Source organism: Cotesia typhae, unplaced genomic scaffold (genome assembly GCF_013202065.1).
Source record: "Cotesia typhae breed Kobodo isofemale line unplaced genomic scaffold, CoteBio_Ctyphae contig_35, whole genome shotgun sequence".
Taxonomy (NCBI): domain Eukaryota; kingdom Metazoa; phylum Arthropoda; class Insecta; order Hymenoptera; family Braconidae; genus Cotesia; species Cotesia typhae.
Window position 1 is genome coordinate 578,985 of NW_027423743.1, and position 18,843 is coordinate 597,827.

Sequence of the window (18,843 nt, forward strand, 5' to 3'; positions counted from 1 at the left end):
TTGGCTATCGTTTTTAATTCATAACTCAAATTCTATGGCCCAAAAAAATTTTTGGCTCAGGAACTTTCGATTCAGTATTTTTTTCTCTATCGACCCCAACAATTACTCCCGCCACTTCAGAGACACCCTGTATATTAGGCTGATTCAAAAAAATCGACTATATTTTTTTGTTAAATTTAACGAAAATATTGTTGGAAATGATGAAAAAAAAAATCCTGTAAAAGCCACAGCCCTTAATATTAATATTTAAGGGTCTCGCACTACAAATTTCTATTTCCTATCTAAATAACATAGGCAAAATTTTCTACAAACTTTAGAAGTTTATAACTTTCGAGTGACTTATGCTGAACGGCTAAGATTATAGCTTATTCTGTAGAGAATTTGACGCTCTACAAAAAAGGTCTCTTGTAAATTTTCGATTATTCTACTCTTTTAAAAGATATTCGAAATCAAAGATAAACCTAGAAAAAATTAAAGGTTTTTTTCTACTTTTTGGTTGATCTACCAGACTTTTTATAAAGTTTTGCTTTCAACGCTATTTTCTGAAGCATTTTCGTAATTCTGAGAGTGTCTTTAGTCCATTTTATTAGTAGTTTTGTATATTGTCGACTTTATGTGACAATGTATTATTTTGTCAATAAATTTTATTTATTTTTAATTTATTATTACATTTAATTATTAAATGTAATTTTATAATATTATTTAATTATATTTAATTATATATTAAATATAATTATAATAATTTTATTATTATTTTATAAATATAGGGGAAGGGGAATGAAATGGACTAAGGATAATCTCAGAATTACGAAAACGCTTCAGAAAATATCGCTAAAAGCAAAATTTTATAAAAAGTCTGGTAGATCAACTAAAAAGTAGAAAAAAACCTTTATTTTTTTCTAGGTTTATCTTTGACTTCGAATATCTTTTAAAAGAGTAGAATAATCGAAAATTTACAAGAGACCTTTTTTGTAGAGCGTCAAATTCTCTACAAGAATAAGCTATAATCTTAGCCGTCTAGCAAGCCACTCGAAAGTTATAAAATTCTAAAATTTGTAAAAAATTTTGCCTGTGTTATTTAGATAGGAAATAGAAATTTGTAGTGCGAGACCCTTAAATATTAATATTAAGGGCTGTGGCTTTTACAGGATTTTTTTTTTATCATTTCCAACAATATTTTCGTTAAATTTAAGAAAAAAAAAAATAGTCGATTTTTTTGAATCAGCCTAATATATATATATATATATATATATATATATATATATATATATATATATATATATATATATATATATATATTAGGTTTTTTTTTTTTCAACTATTTTTTTTTCGGTCTTATCGTGAAATTTTGTTGCAAATACCTAAAGAAAAAAAAATCCCTGAAAGTTTAGGCCCTTAATATTAATATTAAGTCCTCAATCAAGGCGTGTAAAGATTTCCCATTAAAAAAACACAGAAACTCTGATTTTTTATCTGTAAATTTCTGTAGCTCAGTGGCATTTTCCAGCATCGCTTCGACCATGGACGGGTTTTTTCCAGAATTAAATGCTCTACAAAAGCGTCCATTGTGGCCAAGCCGTAACTCGAACTGGCGAGGTAGTAGTACAGGCCTTTAAACTTGATTTTTCCATGAAATTCGCGTTTTCTCGCATTTATCTCGTGAATGACAAGAGCTACAGAAAAAATGTGAACAACAAACTTGTAGAAAATTCAATTTCCTACAAAAAAGGTCCTGAGCGCCAAGTCGCTAAAATCAATATTTTCAGAGATATTTAATGATAAATTTTTTGTAATTTCAAATTTTTATCAAAAATTGCGCCAAATTATAAAAAATATCTTTTAAAAATATCTACTTTAGAACTGATAGCTATTGAGGAGGCTTGTTATCAAAATGCAAATTCAATGACTACTAATATAAAAGCTAAAAACGTTGACCAAAATGAGATATGGAAAAAGCATTTAAGTTTCCCTCGCGTTGAGAAAACTAACTTTAAAAAAAAAGCAAGAAGCTATTTACGCTATTACTTCAAGTCAATATCGAGAATTAGAAATGAAAAAAATGCTATTAGAAATTGAAGAAAAAGAATTACAACTTAAGAAGCAAGCTGAACGTCTAATAAAAAATGAAAAACTTGAGCGAGAAAAAATTGAAAAAGTAAAAAGGAAACAAGAACGCATGATTAAAAAAGAATTGATTGAGCAAGAAAAACTTAAGAAAGCAAAAGACAAAAAAGAACGGTTATTAAGGAAAAAATTATTAGAAGGAAAAATTTCTGAGCAATAAAAAAAAAAAAGTTGCAAGCTAGGTAAAAAAGCTTTAATTGAATAAAAGAAAAAGAAGAATCAAAAAATCTCAAGTGAATCAGAAGAATTATCGTCATCAAAATAGATTTGTGATTATTTATAATGTAAAGAAATGTGATTTAATGGTAATTATTACTATTATTTATATTATTCTATAAAAAAGTACGATTTAAAATTATATTCTAAGTTTATCTTGAAGTGCAATGCCTGATAAAGATGTAGTTAATACTTTAAAAGTACTGAATAAATTTAATTACATATATGTAGCTTACAGAACCACTTATTTATTTCACCGATCAATTTATTGAAGAACTGTCGGTCATTTTTTGGCTTCTATCGGTCAATAATTGGTGATTTTAGTAATTCAACTTTTAAATAACAAAATTAATATAATTTTGTTAATTTTTATTATAAATAGTTGTTAATTATTGTCAATTAAGTATTTAACTTTAATAAAATTCATTATTAATTGTAGTTAATAAGTTAGTAGTTTTTTTATAGTTCAGGACAAAAAATAACCTTAATCGGTCAATAATTGGTGCATTTACCCTATATTTTATATATTATTTAAATTATAAAAATTATTTATTTATGATTAACAATTAATTATACATTTTTTTTAACGATTCCTTCTCCTATCTCACAATCATAACATTAAGCATTTTTCTTGAAAGTCCTTGTGGTTTTTAAAAATCCACTCGGCCGTCCACTTATTTTAATTTTAGCGGGTGTTTTTATTTTTCTTAAATTTGGAGTATTTTCGGTAGACTCGATGACATCATTATTGGTATTTTCTTCGATAGACAAATTCTGCAAGCTACTTTCTAGATGCTTATCGTCTTCATCTGTGACTATCTTCACTCTTGAATTATTTGAAAAGTGTAAAATTAAGTCGTCAATCACTTTTACCTTTCTGTCGAAATCAGAGCCACATGACAGGCTGATAATATTGACGAGTTTTGAAGTTTTTGCTAGTACTATTTTTCTTTTTTCGCTAACAGTTTGAACTTTTTTTTTTATTGTGTTTACTTTAACAGAGAATGGCGCTTTGTCGGTTTTAATGTTATTAGACATGGAGGATAAAGTTACTTCTTGATCGATTAACTTCTGTTTATTCCAACGGGGGTCATATAAGCAATTGTCAAATAAGTCCAATCCAAAATGGCGTCTTACTGCAAATATGTGTCGGCAAGGTAATTTGTGGGATATTTTTATTTTACATTGACATGTGGTGATTGATGATTCTAAGTTGTCGAATTGACAAATTTTTGAAGTTTCATCAACTCTAGAACAAACCATTTCAATGCTGGATTCAATTTCTGCTAAAACTATTTTATAGCCATGTTTTGTTAAAGCTTCCACATATTTTTGTTCAGCACTGTTAGCAGGAAATCGAAGATTTTGCTTTCTCAAAAATTGCCGAGCATTTCTTATATAGCCTTCGGTTTTATGACTATTGTACCACTCGAAAAAATCCTTTATTGTAATGATCAGTGGTGAGTTTTTTTTAAGTACCAGCTTAAGTTTTGCATTTATAGATTCAAGCCGATTATTCGTAGTATTGCCTAAATTATGTTTCATTAAACTGTATATACACCAATCTTCTTTAATATTGTGCCAGTTCCTATTATAATAATCCATAAATTCTAGAGAGGCAGTTAGATTTAATTCAAGATACAATTTATCATACTGTTCTTCTGATGCAGCGTAGACAAGATGCTCCAAAATTGTTAGCGTTTCCAGTTTTCATCACTACCAAGATTCATGTTTAGGCTATTGACCACTTTTTTAAATGTCTTTAGACTATGAAAGATACATATATATGTTGCAATATCAGGGAATATTTCTTTTAAAACATCTCGTTCCGTCAAATCCTTGTCGGTCATAAAGGCCTTAATGTTGTTACACGAGTCTTCATTGTCTTTTTTAAAGGCATTTATCATCCACTCTAGCACATTACGTTCTTCAGTAGCAAATAAACCAACTCCAACCACTTGTCCTCGACCGTTCCCATCTTCGACTAAGAAAATCATCATTGTCATGTCATTGTTGGTTAATTTGTAGGTGCCATCTAGAAATACAATTTCCGGCCACTTTTGAAAATCGCTTCTCATTTCTTTTGTAGAGAAGAAGATACCCTTATAAGTGGATGTTTCCTCTTCATGGTAGATATGAACGTCTGCATCTACAAATTTAAAATTTATTATTTAAAAAGCTATTACCTATATAATTATTATTTGAGGAAAATCTGCATAATTCTTGTCAGTAAGTCTTGTAAAAGAAATTTAAGAAAAAACTAATCAGTCACTGTTTTCAGACTTGCAAATATACTATCATAGTCGGCTACGTTACAATTAACCTGCTGTCGATTGATTTGCACGAAAATTGGTCCATTGCATACAGAAATGTCCATTACAGTCAGAAATAACAACAAAACAACGTAAACAAAATAAAAATAAATAATGATTGCCATTCTTACACTCATGCAATGTACCACTTATGCCCCCAGCCGCTCGACACTAGGCCTTCGACCTCGAAATGTCTTCTATGCTTTGTCGATTTTGAGTACAGCAAAGTTTAAAAGCAAAGTTTAAAAGAATACAACACGTTTAAAATTAATAAAATATAGGGGTAGGGGGGCTAAATGGGCCAAAATTTAATTGCGAATTTTTTTTTAAATTTTGTTTTTCCTTAATTAAGACCCAAAAGGCATAAGCCAATGACAGAGGCTTAATCAATAAAATTATTTGTAATAAATTAATAATATTGGCAGAGCTATAAATAATTTTTTTTTAATCATTCCTTACTAAAAAAAGGAAAAAAATAACTTGAATCAAGAGAAAAATTTTTTAACCAAGAAAATAATTTTGAAGAAATTCATTGTCTTGAAGCAAGACGAAAAATTCTTGAATCAAATAAAATTCACTTAAACCAACAAAAATTTGTTAGTTTAAGAAATTTTCTCCTCAGATCAAGAAAAAAAATTTTTTAAGTTAATAAATTTAATTTTTAAATTATTGATGGAATTTTTAATTAAATAATTGATAGAAAGATCAATTTTTAATAAATTATATTATTGATTAAAATTTTTTAATATTTAGACATTAAAAAAAAAAAATAAATTAAAAGAAAAATTATTTAATCACATAAAATTTATTTAAATTAAAAAAAATTTTTTTATTTAAAAATTTTTAAACTTCAATCAAGACTAAGTTCTTCAAAATTATTTACTTGATTCAAGTTATAACCCCAGCCAACAAACAGGACAACTATTAATATCGGAACAGTAATAGAAATTGTGTACAATCATTTGTCATGCAGATCAGTTGTTGCGGATTAATCGTGCGGATCAATTGTCCGCAGATCAGCGATCGTGTCAGCATCGTAGTCGATGAATAAAAATTTTATAATTAACTTTTCAATTGAAGTTACTGAAAATTATTAATAAAATTATGCGGGAAAAATGCATAAGATTAGCGTTTCATCTCAACATCAACGGCATTAAAACTAAATCATATAGCAAGACTTCTTTAGACACGATAAATAACAGCGTAAATATAATATAATACATACATAATATCACATGAAGAACTTTATTCTATTCACATAAATAAACTTACGATAAGTTTCCTGAAGAAGTTCAACTACTGTCTGTAGATCGTTATCTGCGGAATTTGTCAACTTGCTCTTCATATTATGCAATTTATCTAGTGGAACAATTTTGCCATATTTTTCTTTTATCATATTTTGGACTTTCTTCTTATTGGCACCTAATTTTAAAAGGTGTCCAACCTCACTTGCTTCTTCTTCAGTAAATTTGTAAGTCTCGGGAATACATGAATAGAATAGCTAAAAAAATGTACCAAAATATTAGTCTCAAGGAGAATTTCGGCATAAATATTGTTATAACTTTAAATACAAGGAATTTTAAATTGCAATCAAACTTTATACGAAATAATTATGCAGACATTTCTCAAAATAATTAAAGAAATCAAATATACCTAAGGTAAAAGACCCCATTAGTGGCACCTTTAACCCCCATCAGTGACACTTTTTCTTTCAATGAAAAAATGTTCTACTTGGAATAAAAATTAAAAATTTTTTTAATCTAAAGGTCTTAAAGATTAGAAATGATTTATTCATAATAGAAATTAATGGTTTCATTAATTGAATAAGTACCAAAATCAAAGAAAGTGTCAGTAATGGGGTCTTTTACCCTAGTTCTATTTTACCTTTCTTTCATAAATACATAAATAATTACTTACTTCAGAATTTTCATGGTTTTGGTGTTCCAAGTTGAAAGAATAAATTACCAAATACTCCAAGTTTTCAAGTTTAAGATAAAAATTGCTTGGGCATTCCATTTTACAGGTGCTGTAAAATATTTATAAGATTTATGTAGCAAAAAAGTATTCATTTTTAACCATGATAATATAAATAGCAGTCGTACAAATAAAAAAAATATGTAAATTGATAAATGATAACAATGATTTGACTCATGAATACATGGATTGAAATAATTTCTAGGAAATAATTTTTGCAACTCTTGGTAGTTTGTAAAAAGAATACCCAGTATTGTCTTTACGGCTAGTTTTTCATTTTACCCGCGTTTATAACCATAGCATCATATTAAATGAATATTAAAATAGTAATTTTGCTATGGTAACAAACTATGGTTAAATAAAAACCCCTGGTTGAAAAACTGGCCCTTAGATTCGCTATTGTTAGTATCATAGATTTAATTACCTAGATTTAATTTGAATATCATAGATTTAATTACCTAGTTTGATGTTGTTTAGCTGTAGTTGGACGACTATGTCCAAATTTGCAGGTAAATTTAACATTCTTATATAAGAAAGTATCTACTATCGATTGACTTACATCAGGACTTACTTTAAATAGGTGACCGTCCGCTTTTGTATAGACTAGCTTATTTTGTTGTTTGTATTTTTCAAATACATCGTCCCACTCTTGATAACTTCTAAATTTTCTTCCGACGTAAAATAATTCATTATTTTGCTCCATCTAAATTTATTATAAAATCATTCGAAATAATTAATTATAATCTGATCGATACGTTTTCGTCATGAAAATTAAGTTAGCCGCCGACATCTAAAAATTTTTAGAATTTTTTTATTGAAGAAATTACTATAAAAAAATTTTTTTTTAAATTTCATTTGTAAAAAACTTGAAAAACTATAAGTGCAATTTAAAAAAAAAAAATATTTTTAAATATAATTTAATAAATTAAAAAAAATTAAAAAGTCAAAAACGTCGGCCAGCTTTAGTACATATTATATTTTCGTCAATGTAATCTTAACCTTAATTAGACAATGATTAACTTGTTTTTTAATTAATTCATATACTCGCAGCAAATGATTATTTTTTGAACTTACTGTTCTAAGTTGCATTAATCTTAACTAGATTCAGTTAATGTTTTTATTAAATGCAATTTGCAGAAAAACGTTATTACAATAAATTATTTGTAAAGAAAATCTCTCAGCTGTAATCAGATTTTTTCAAATATTTTATTCCTGATCGTAATTCTAGTTGTAACATTTCCATTCAGTACTACCACCTTGGTGCACTTATTGCTTCTATGGTAATAGTCAGAAGAACACGTGAATCATTGTACCATCAGTCCAATTTGTATTATGTTTGAATGTAGTCAAAGTGCTTTCACTCGAAACCTACTTTACCTACTATCAGTACAGTTTGTTTTTATACAAAAATTTTGCTTTAAAATTACATCAAGTCTAGTTGTCCACTTTCAGTATCAAGCTTGCCAGCTTAATACGTGCATTAGACGTAACAGACCGTATATTATCGGACTACGCAATTAGTTATTTGCATCAGTAAATTAATAATAAGATAAATTCTCTTTTTACGAATAACTATGGATTCGAATCAGACAATATTTCGAGTAGAAGATTCATTTGATGATTACAAAGAAATTGAAAATAAATTAAAATTATATAAAGCAACAACGGGTTATGAGTTCAATACATTGAACAGTACGAAGCTTACTACAAAAAATTTTAAACAAAATTACAACAAAAACTTAATCTACGATGATAAATATTTTAAATGTATTGTTAATCCTAAACCAGCAGCTTTACGTGATTTTGAAAAAAAAAATCCTGGGTATGTTATAATCATTTATTTTTTATAATGTAATATAGTCGAATCTCGTTATGAGTCCTATTAGTGTCTCTCTCATATTAACGCGAGTCTGGTTAAAAAAAGAAAACAAATAGGACTCATAATAAGACTCGACTGTATCATAAATATTGGATAAATCAAGCAATCATATTATTTACAACTTAATTTTTTATAGTATTAAAGTGAAGCAGTGTCCTGCACACTTAACTTTTAGGACAACTAAGGATAAACAGTAACTAAAAATTACTCAATTTATACCAGAGCACGATCATGATCCATCTGATACCGTACGTAAAATAATGTAACTTTAAAAATGACGTTATGTAAATAAATATTAGTAGCTAGTCAATACTTTTTTACAGAAACTCATATTTATTCTAATGATATAGCATGTAATAATCATAATCAATAATGAAAGTATAATTAATAGTACTCCCAACGCGCAAATGAATTTTTAATAATTGATTATTTGTTAGTGACTGTTGAAGAAATTTTTGGATTATTCAGTTCTAACATGTAGACTTGCTCAAGTTCGATAAGTTATAATTTTTAAAAAAATTTACTAATTTTTTTTTTATAAATATTTTCACAGGTTCCACGACTGCAAGCGTATAAACAACAGGCTACTAAGAACAACATTCAAGACACTGTAATTATAGTAAGTATAAAGAACTCTTCAATAAAGCCTGCTGATAATGTATCTATAATTTCTGGGTGTATTCCCGATTGACCGAATTTTTATAAACTTAGAAAAATTATTACTCTTAATACAAAAAAGAATTAGTATATATAATTGTTAATATTAAAATTTAACAAATTAATAATTTTAATTTATTACGTAATCCTAAAAATAGTACGAGAAGATTTCTGAGCCAATATTGTTACTTAGATATTAGTTAAAACAGCTAATTTATCTCAAAAAGCCGATTAATAATTTTTTTTAATATTCTCTATTTGTGACAGTATGATCAAAATAAATGACTCAGCTATAAGAGTTCTATACTTTTCACGTGTAATCACATTTCACTATTACTAAGTCACTATAATGACTAAAACATTTATTTTCTCGACTAACTTGTTATATGTATACTTCAGTGAAAGATTAAATCAGCTTTCTATTATCCCAAGTATAGTTAATATATATCATTATTAATTAACTAATCGTGTATTTTCTTATCAAAATTTTTTCTTTATAATCCTTTAAATATTTCGATTTTAATAAACAATAGTCGATTGTTGTTTGTTGTAATGATTTATCATAAATTATATAACACATATTAATGCTCGGATTATTTTTAGAATCATGAAAAGAATCTCGAGGATTCATTTAACTTTTCTGTTCTCAATTTGCCAGACGATCAACAAATTCAATCTCCTATTGTTACTGAATCAAACGTAAGTATACAAAATTTCTATTATACATAAATTTGATTTTAATTCAGAATTTCAATTGACAAACAAAAAACATTACAAATATATTAGAAATTCATAATATCGAAGCTGTGTAACTCCTGTAATCAAAGTTACTTAATTCGCGACAGTAATCTTTAATTTCGTTAAATGCCGTGAAGTTAAAATTAATAAGTTTTATGTGTATTTTGCTATTTAATGTACATACTGCTGTGCAATGCATATAGTCAATTAAAAATCTTCTGTAAATTGTATGTTTTAATCGGTTAAAAACTAAGATTAATAAATATTGTATTTTAAATAGGTTGAAGTTTTGTCCACACTACCAGAAGCTGCCGGTGAACCATTTAATAATATTGCTGATATCGCCGTAGTTTATGAAGAAGATTTCGACATTTTATTAAAAAATATGGAGATTAATATTAGATCTACGCTCCATAAAGAAGATCAGAACCAAAAAATCTATCGAGTAAATCAAATGTTGAATGAAATTAATAATAATGAAATCAATTTTGGTGTTGCGACAAAAGTTGGAACTTTATCAATTTACTTGAGCCGATCTCGTGGACGCAATCGAGGTCGAAAAAATCGAGTTATTGGTCTACCAGCTAGTAAAAGAAACTACTCTATAAAATCATTCGATCAATTAAGAGAAGCTCAGAAAAAAATGTACATTTTAAAGCTAATGTTCGATGATGAAGATTTCATTAAAGATATTATTTTACGTATGAAAAAAATTGCGTTGTCAAACTTGAATCATCTACAATTGAATATGCCTAACGCTTTAAGTAGTGAAACTATTAACCTAAAGATACTACAAGATTATTTTGAAGATGATGCTTTCCAACATTTAAATAAATTGATTAAATGGAAACGTCATAACAACACTAACTGGACTTGTTACAGTTGCAAAAATAATTTGGATACTGGCGACAGTGTTGAATGCGACAAATGTTTATTTTGGAACCATTGGGCATGTGTTAAGTTGACAGAAGCACCACTTAACGATTGGTTCTGTCCTAAGTGTCAACTTAAAAATAATAATTAAATGTTATTTAAAGATTTTCTTATCAAATCCTCAAGGATATGTTGCTAGCCTTTAAATAAATAACATTAAAATTTAACAACATTACTTGCAATAAAATATTTGTTAAGTTACACTTAAAATATTATATTATGCTATTTTTCAAAGATTGGTCCTTAAAAATAAAAATATGAATGTATGTTATTCGTCTCAATATAAACAATATTTTATTGCAATTTATTTTTTAAATTATTATAAGTAAAAATGTATTAATCATTTTTTGTTTGCACAATATATATAATATTTATATTGTTAAATATATGAAGATAGTTAAATAATTTCAATAAGTCTATTAATGTAATCGTTCATCAGTAAAAAGAAATAAATATTTTAAACTTACTATTATTTGATAACTAACTGATTAACTCATAATCGGAACTCTGAAGAGTGCATGCAAATTTGTTATTATAATTGATGTTATTAAAAGTTGTAACGGGTTTTTTCGGTTTCCCAAAAGGAGTGAATCTTAATAAATTTAAAATTTTATTACTGTTGTGTTACAGTCAAGGCTTTACCTATACATCTATATCCCCTAGCTCGAATAAAATCTCGCCGGAGTCCAGGATCTTTTAAGGGATAACTTATTTTACTTATAAATAAATTTCGAGCCTAATTATAATTAATACTCTATTTATTTAAGACAACAAACAACAAAAATTGAAACTCAAGTTTATAAAATTTACAAGCGTTATGTCAAACTTTACAACATCGCACATAACCCGCACACAACATTTACTTTCCGGTTCTCTTTAGAGCCATCTGGTGGCCAAACTCTGTCTACTACCTTTACACAGTAGTATTCTTCTTTACCGACGGTTGCGTTTTAAATCACGGCCCTACCTGCCCCTACTCCCATCTGGATACTTGAAAAGTAACCCTTTCCGGCCCTACTTACCCCTAGTTCCCTCTGGGTGCTTGGAAAGCAACCCTTTCCGGCCCTACTTACCCCTAGTTCCCTCTGGGTGCTTGGAAAGCAACCCTTCCCGGCCCTACTTACCCCTAGTTCCCTCTGGGTGCTTGGAAAGCAACCCTTCCCGGCCCTATTTACCCCTAGTTCCCTCTGGGTGCTTGGAAAGCAACCCTTCCCGGCCCTACTTACCCCTAGTTCCCTCTGGGTGCTTGGAAAGCAACCCTTCCCGGCCCTACTTACCCCTAGTTCCCTCTGGGTGCTTGGAAAGCAACCCTTCCCGGCCCTACTTACCCCTAGTTCCCTCTGGGTGCTTGGAAAGCAACCCTTCCCGGTGGCCAAATTTCCCCCAATGGATAAGTCAGCACTTACCTGGTTCCTGGTCGGAGACAAGGTAAGAGTTCCTTGGTTATTCCTTGGTGAAGGGTCTTCTACCAGAAACAAGAACCACTGGAAAACTTGGTTGCCTTTCCCGTCGATAAAAATCGCTTTTGGCATTTCCCAGACCTTTCTCCAAGAGTGAAAGATCTGGGAAAATTATCGCCATCTATCGCTTTTCGCCAAACTTCAGATTTTTTAATTATTTAAATCTGATCAAATATTAAATTCACTCATTAATTTCAACAGATTACAATAAATTTCATACCAAATCAATTCCATACAAAAGTCGTTCGGGACTTAGAAAAAAAATAACATTTGCTAAATAATAATTTTCACCAAAATAATTTCCCAATGAAAGTAATCAATTGAATAATTATTCAGATATTTTGAATCTGTTCGAGAATTCAATTAATTCTTTCTTTCAGGTAAATAAATTTTTGTTCTTTAAAAGAACAAAAATTATCGCCACGCAGTTTCGCTTATATTAGTTCGTCGGTTTTTACTGTAAACGAACGAGCGGCGAAATTCTTCGCCATCTCTCGCCGCGGTGGCGTACTCAAACATTCGCGCGCATTTTAAAATAAATCTCAGTCAAGTATTTAAAACTAAATAAACTTTTTCATTAAACAAAGAAATGTAAATGAACAATGATATATAAAAAAAACATCTTTAGTATATTAAATATACTCCGGTATTAATAATGACAAGAACGATAATAATAGTAATAATAATGATAGTAATAATAGTAATAATAATGATAGTAATAATAGTGGTAATAACGATGATGACAATAGTAATAATAACAATAATAATAATAATAATAATAACGATGATAACAATAGTAATAATAATTCTGTTGCTCTGCCGTCTCGCTCGCACTCACTTTTTACCATCACACCCCTCCTTCCTCGGAAAGAAAAGTGGTGAACTACGTTTGCCACTTTTCGTCTCGTTCCTTCTCCTCTAGCAACTGGTGGACCGTCTTCCCCAACGGCTTGACCCATGGTGTTGGGGTCTTTGCCGTACGTGTGACTCGATAGAGTCTCAGGTCCTGGTCGTATGCAGTGAAATGCCGGCGCTTGGTCACCTGTTCGTCTTGCACCTCTTCTAGCCGGTTAAGGGTGGCTAGGACCTTCTCTAGGGGTGTCTGGACCTTGGTCGGTGCCGTAAAGAGTTCTTCGGTTTGTGGTTGGAACTCGGTTGGATACGCTTCGAGTAACGGCGCGTCGTCGTATGTTAACCACGCTGCGTCGTTGTTGACTGGTACGTCCATCAGTTGAGGACTGTCCGTGGAGATTTTCTTGGGTTTGACTTCCGGCTGGGGACTGCTCTTTGCGAGTGGGCCCGGGTTGGAGATTATTGAGGCTCCTCTCCATCTTCCAATCCTTCTTTTTCTTTTGACGAAACTTGCTGCTGCTTCAGTGGGGAAGGCTGGTTCATTGGTCAGCGTGTGGGACGCTTCGGCGTCGCTAGGCCCTCTGTTGATGGTTGGTTTTTGATTATTTTGGGCCTTAGTTGACCGACGGGGACCACCGGTGACAGGTGGGCCCGGTCTGGTGGCTTTCCTCATCCCCACGATCATCTCGGCGCTGGCTGGGTGAATCAGGGGCCGTTTGAACGGTCGTGAGAGACCTGGCTTCGTTCGAATGAACGGTCGTCTGAGCCAGTGTAATCGGGTCCTCACTGGCCGATTTTCTATTACCCGGATGTTGGGTTTCTTCGGCGTGGTGGGTGTGATGGTAGAGGTCGTGGTGGTCTTCGTCGGTGTGAGGAGTAGTTGTGGTGGTCGTCTCAGCATCTCCTCCATCAGCCATATCTCCTCTTCCATGGTTCGTTTGGGTGTCATCATTGTATTCGCTGAAACAGGCAAAATCGCACACACATACAGTCTCGCAAACTTCGCGTATAACATCGAGTTTTCCTTGTCGTAGCCCTGCTTTCGTTTGTATATATATATTTTTAGCTAGATAGCAGACAGAGTTCAGGGAAGAGAAAAAAAAAATCTTTAATCATGTGGCGGCGGGTTACTGCCCAGATTCAAGTTCTTTGTATTAAAATTTTCATATAACCCGGTTCATTTTGACGACTTTTTTTTTTTTTTTTTTTTTTTTTTTTTTTTTTTTTTTTTAAATTTTTAGGTTCAACTGGTTTATTTTCAGGTAATTTTTCCGGCTTTTCTCCGTTTCCGTGCCCCTGCCCCAGACCCTACTCTTAGTTAATAAAGACCACTCAGAATATTCCTTCTTAGACATCAAGAAAGGATTATTTGGTCATCATCGTGGCTTTCTTTTGGCTTGGGCCCGGGTTAGGTAGCGCGGTTCAGGAGGTTCGTCCGGTTCTAGGTTCTCAGTGTCTAAGTTTTTGGATGTTAGGTTCTCAGGATCGAAGTTTTCGTGGTAAGGTTTTAGGTCTTTCAGGTGCGCGATAAACGTTTTCCCTTCTTTGGAGACTTCATAAACCGAGGGCCCTATGATTTTAGTAATTGTATACCCTGTACTAAACTTTTCTGCTAATTTTGCTGCAAAATTGTCGACCGCGGACGATAGATGGTGTTCTCGCTTACATACAAGATCCCCAACGGCCGGTTGCCAAGAACCTCGCTTTTTATCATAGTGTTTGGCTTGCTGGCCATATGCTTTGGCTAGATTTACGTTTACGAGTTCGATAGTCTCGTTCAAGGTTTGTACTGCGCGTGGCACGTCGTAGTGTTCGTGGTTTTCTGGTTCTCGCTGTGATTTTACAGATACAGGTGGTTGGATTTCGCGACCGTAGTTCAAATATGCTGGGGAGAACTCGGTGGAGTCATGCTTCGCGGTATTATAAGCAAACATTAATTCGGGTATGAGTTTGTCCCAGTGTCTCTGATTGGCACCCACGAATTGGGCAATCATTGTTCCGATGACACGATTTGTTCGTTCGACTGGGTTACATTGTGGAGAGTATGGGGGGGTTCGCACGTGTTTAATGTGGAAAGTTTCCAGTAGCGACGTAAATTCCTTACTAATGAATGGGGTTCCATTGTCAGTGATGATTGTCTCAACCCTTCCAAATCGTAATACTACATGTTCCTTAAAGACCCGAGCGATTGCCGACGCTTTTTGTTGCCGGAGTGGGTGGACTTCGATCCATTTGGTGAACTTGTCTTGGAAGACGACGAGGTACGACATTCCATTCGATGATCGCGGCTTTGGTCCGATTATATCAGCAGAGACGACGGCCCATGGACGAGTGGCTGGAATTGTGCCCATCGGCGCAGATGGTGGTTGTTGCGAGGGTTTATACGCTTGACATTTTATGCATCGTCGTACGTACCCGGTTATTTCTGCTCTCATTCGCGGCCAATAGTAGCTTCGGGATATTCTAGCAATCGTTTTCGCGATGTCGCCATGCCCTGCCGAAGGAGTGTCATGATTCTCTCTCATGATTTTATCAACGCCTGCCGCAGGAATACATAGTTTCCATGTGTCCCCTCGGTCGGTATAGTCCAAGCTGTGATACGCGTGTCGATATAGTACCCCGTCTTTTAGGCAATACTCGGCGTATCTCTGCGGATCATTTTCTACACCTCTTTTTATGCGTTCGTACCATGCGTCGCCTAGCTCTAATGATTCTATCACGAGTTGACTCCTAGAATCATCAGTTTCGTCATTGTTACTCGGGTGGCTACGTGATAGCGCGTCTGCCACTTTGTTCCACTTTCCTTTCCGGTATACTACGTCGAAGTCGTATTGTTGTAAGAATAGACTCCATCTTGCTACGCGTCCGCTCGGACTTTCCATTGTTCTAAGCCACTTTAGTGATTGGTGATCCGTAATGACTGTGAACGCATACCCTTCGAGGTATGGTCTCATTTTTGGATCGCCCAGACCACTGCGAGGCATTCTTTCTCGGTCACGGTGTAGTTTTTCTCGGCTTTGTTCAATGATCGGCTCGCGTAGGCAATTACTTTTTCGTCACCGTCCTGTTCCTGTGTCAAGACGGCACCTATTCCTACGTCACTAGCGTCGGTTTGCACGGAGAAGCTTTTTGAGAAGTCCGGGGCGGCTAATATCGGCGCGGTTTTCAAGCATTTTTTTAGTTCTTCGAACGCGGTTTGTTCTGTCACTTCCCATTTCCATTTCTTTCTTTTCTGGAGCAGAGAGGTGAGTGGTTTGGTCCGGTCAGCACAGTTTGGAATGAATCTCCTATACCAGGAGATCATTCCGAGGAACTGGCGCAATTCTTTCAGGTTTCGCGGTGGTGCAATCTCGGTGATTGCCTTAACCTTTTCTGGGTCTGTCCTGATGCCTTGTCCATCGATGACATGGCCCAAATACACGGTGCTACTTTTTAAGAAGTGGCTTTTTTCTCGGTTTATTTTCAGGTTCGCGGCGTGGAGGCGTTTCATAACCTCTCTCAGTATTTTCATGTCCTGTTCCAGCGTCTCGCTAATGATAATGATATCATCGAGATAAACGACCACGTATGGTTCGAGGTCAGCGCCGATTACTTCATACATCACGCGTTGGAACGTTGCTGGAGCAGAATGTAACCCAAAAGGCATGACGCGGAACTGGAAAAGTCCACGACCAGGGATAGTGAACGCAGTGATTGCTTTGCTGTTCGCTTCCAGTGGTATTTGCCAGTAACCGCTCTTCAAGTCAATCGTACTAATTACTTTTGCTTTTCGCAGTTTGTCCAGTGACGCGTTTACATGGGGAATTGGAAACGCATCTTTCTCGGATACGTCGTTTACTTTTCGGAAATCAACACAGAACCGGTATTTTCTATCTTTTTTCGAACTAGCACGACAGGAGAATTCCAGGGGCTGTTAGAGGGTTCTATGATCCCATCCTCTAACATTTTGTCGACTTCGGCATTCATGATTTCTTGCATCTTCGGATTTTTCGGAAAGTAACGAGTTTTGATCGGTTCTGTTCCGGGTTTGATCTTAATCCGGTGTTCCGCGCATTTAATCGGTCCGTGAATGTCTTGGTCACGTTGGAGAAGTTCGTCGATCTCCTTTTGTGCAGTTGTTTCGTCGTATTTCGTTTCTAGTTCATAGCAAGTAAAAGATGGGTGGCATTTAAGAAGTTGGTACCCTAATATGGTGAGATTATCCACTCCTAACAGCATGTCATTCCTGTATGTGGGAATAATGTGAAACGGCAGGACGAAAATCCGGTTGTCTTCACGGATTTTAACCCACGCAGTGCCCGTAGTGCACACTACATGCTGACCGAGTGTTGATCCCCTCACTGGTACCGAATTGTATTTTTCGTACAAGTTGTTTTGGCGGATGAAATCCCATACTTTTTGCGATATTACCGACGCCGTGGCTCCGGTGTCCATTAATGCGTGAATTGTCACCTGGCCAACCTCTATTTTTGCAAATGGACGCTTGTCCCCTGGTTTTACGTCTTTTGGTTTGAACTGCCCGGTTGTGGTGTTGATTGGTTGGTTGGCTGATTGAATGTCACCGGATTGGGAGCTCCCTGGTGGTCTCTGGCTCGGTTCTGGGAGCTTGAACCGGTCCTCACTTCGTTTCCCTGTCGTGGGCATGGACAATCTCGTGATAATGTATCCATTTTCCCACATCGCATACAGAATTTTACCCATCGATTCGTGCATTCAAATTTCCGGTGCCCCTTTTGACGGCATCGCCAGCAATTCTCCCGCCAATTGTATTCGAAGAGTTCGAGAGGTGTGTTTGGTTTCGAGGGGGCCGAAGTTTTCGCGGAGGTAGTTTTATTTTCGCGGCGCGAAGATGCTTTTTCCTGAACAGTGAGTTGTTCGAGCTCGCCTGCGAGTCGTAGCAATTCTGGGACGCTGGAAAACTCAGTCCGCTTCATGTATCGTCGGTATTCCGGTCTTAGATTCTGGTAGAGACGAGTGAGACGAGCTGAGGGTGACATTTGTCCATGCCTCCTCATTAGAGTCTGGATCCGGGTGGCGTATTCGGCTGCACTCTCTATTGGGCCCTGGACCCGATTCCGTATCTGCTCTTCCAACTCCAGTTCGAGACCTGGTGGCAGATAAAACGCTTTCAAGTCCAGTACGAAGTCTTCCCATGAGTCCCAAACTCTCTTGTTATTACGATACCAGAGGAGAGCCTTTTCGCGGAGCAATATCGGTATGCAAGGAAGCAAGTCGTCCATTTCGTACCCGTAACTTTCGGCCAATTCTTCAAGTCGTTCCAGAAAATCTAGGACATCGCGTTCCCCTTTGAACACGACGCCCCATTTTCTCACCATGTCCCTTCTGTGGAGTTCGACGGAGTCATCCCTATACCTCGATTGGTGATGATTGTCAAAACTGGGTGTTCCTGGATTTGAGCCGACTGCCCTGGGTAAGTTCACAGGGTCGGTCGCTCGTCCTGATCGCCGTGTCCCATCCTCTCGTCCTGATCGCCGAATCCCATTTCCTCGTTTTGACTGTCCATTGTCTTCGCTCAACCAATGCCTTCGGTTGTCGCCACGGGGGTGTGCGGCCATCTTGCTCCTTCTTTCTTCGTTGCTCGGCTTCGCACCTCATTCGGGCCTCTCTTGCGTCGAGTTGAAGCTCGTACGCTCGCTGTTCCTCTCTTTCCTGCAAAAGACGCGCCCGTATTTCCTGT

General features: G+C 34.5%; 1 protein-coding gene across 1 annotated transcript; it reads right to left on the reverse strand.

The window, feature by feature from the left end:
- Window positions 1-16,095: 16,095 nt before the first annotated feature.
- Window positions 16,096-18,481, reverse strand: LOC141526561 (uncharacterized). The gene is made up of 3 exons (XM_074241594.1): window positions 17,833-18,481; window positions 17,031-17,776; window positions 16,096-16,965 (listed from the first exon to the last, which is right to left on the reverse strand). Exons 1-3 carry the CDS (start codon window positions 18,479-18,481, stop codon window positions 16,096-16,098), a joined length of 2,265 nt encoding a protein of 754 aa, XP_074097695.1.
- Between the last annotated feature and the right edge of the window lie 362 nt (window positions 18,482-18,843).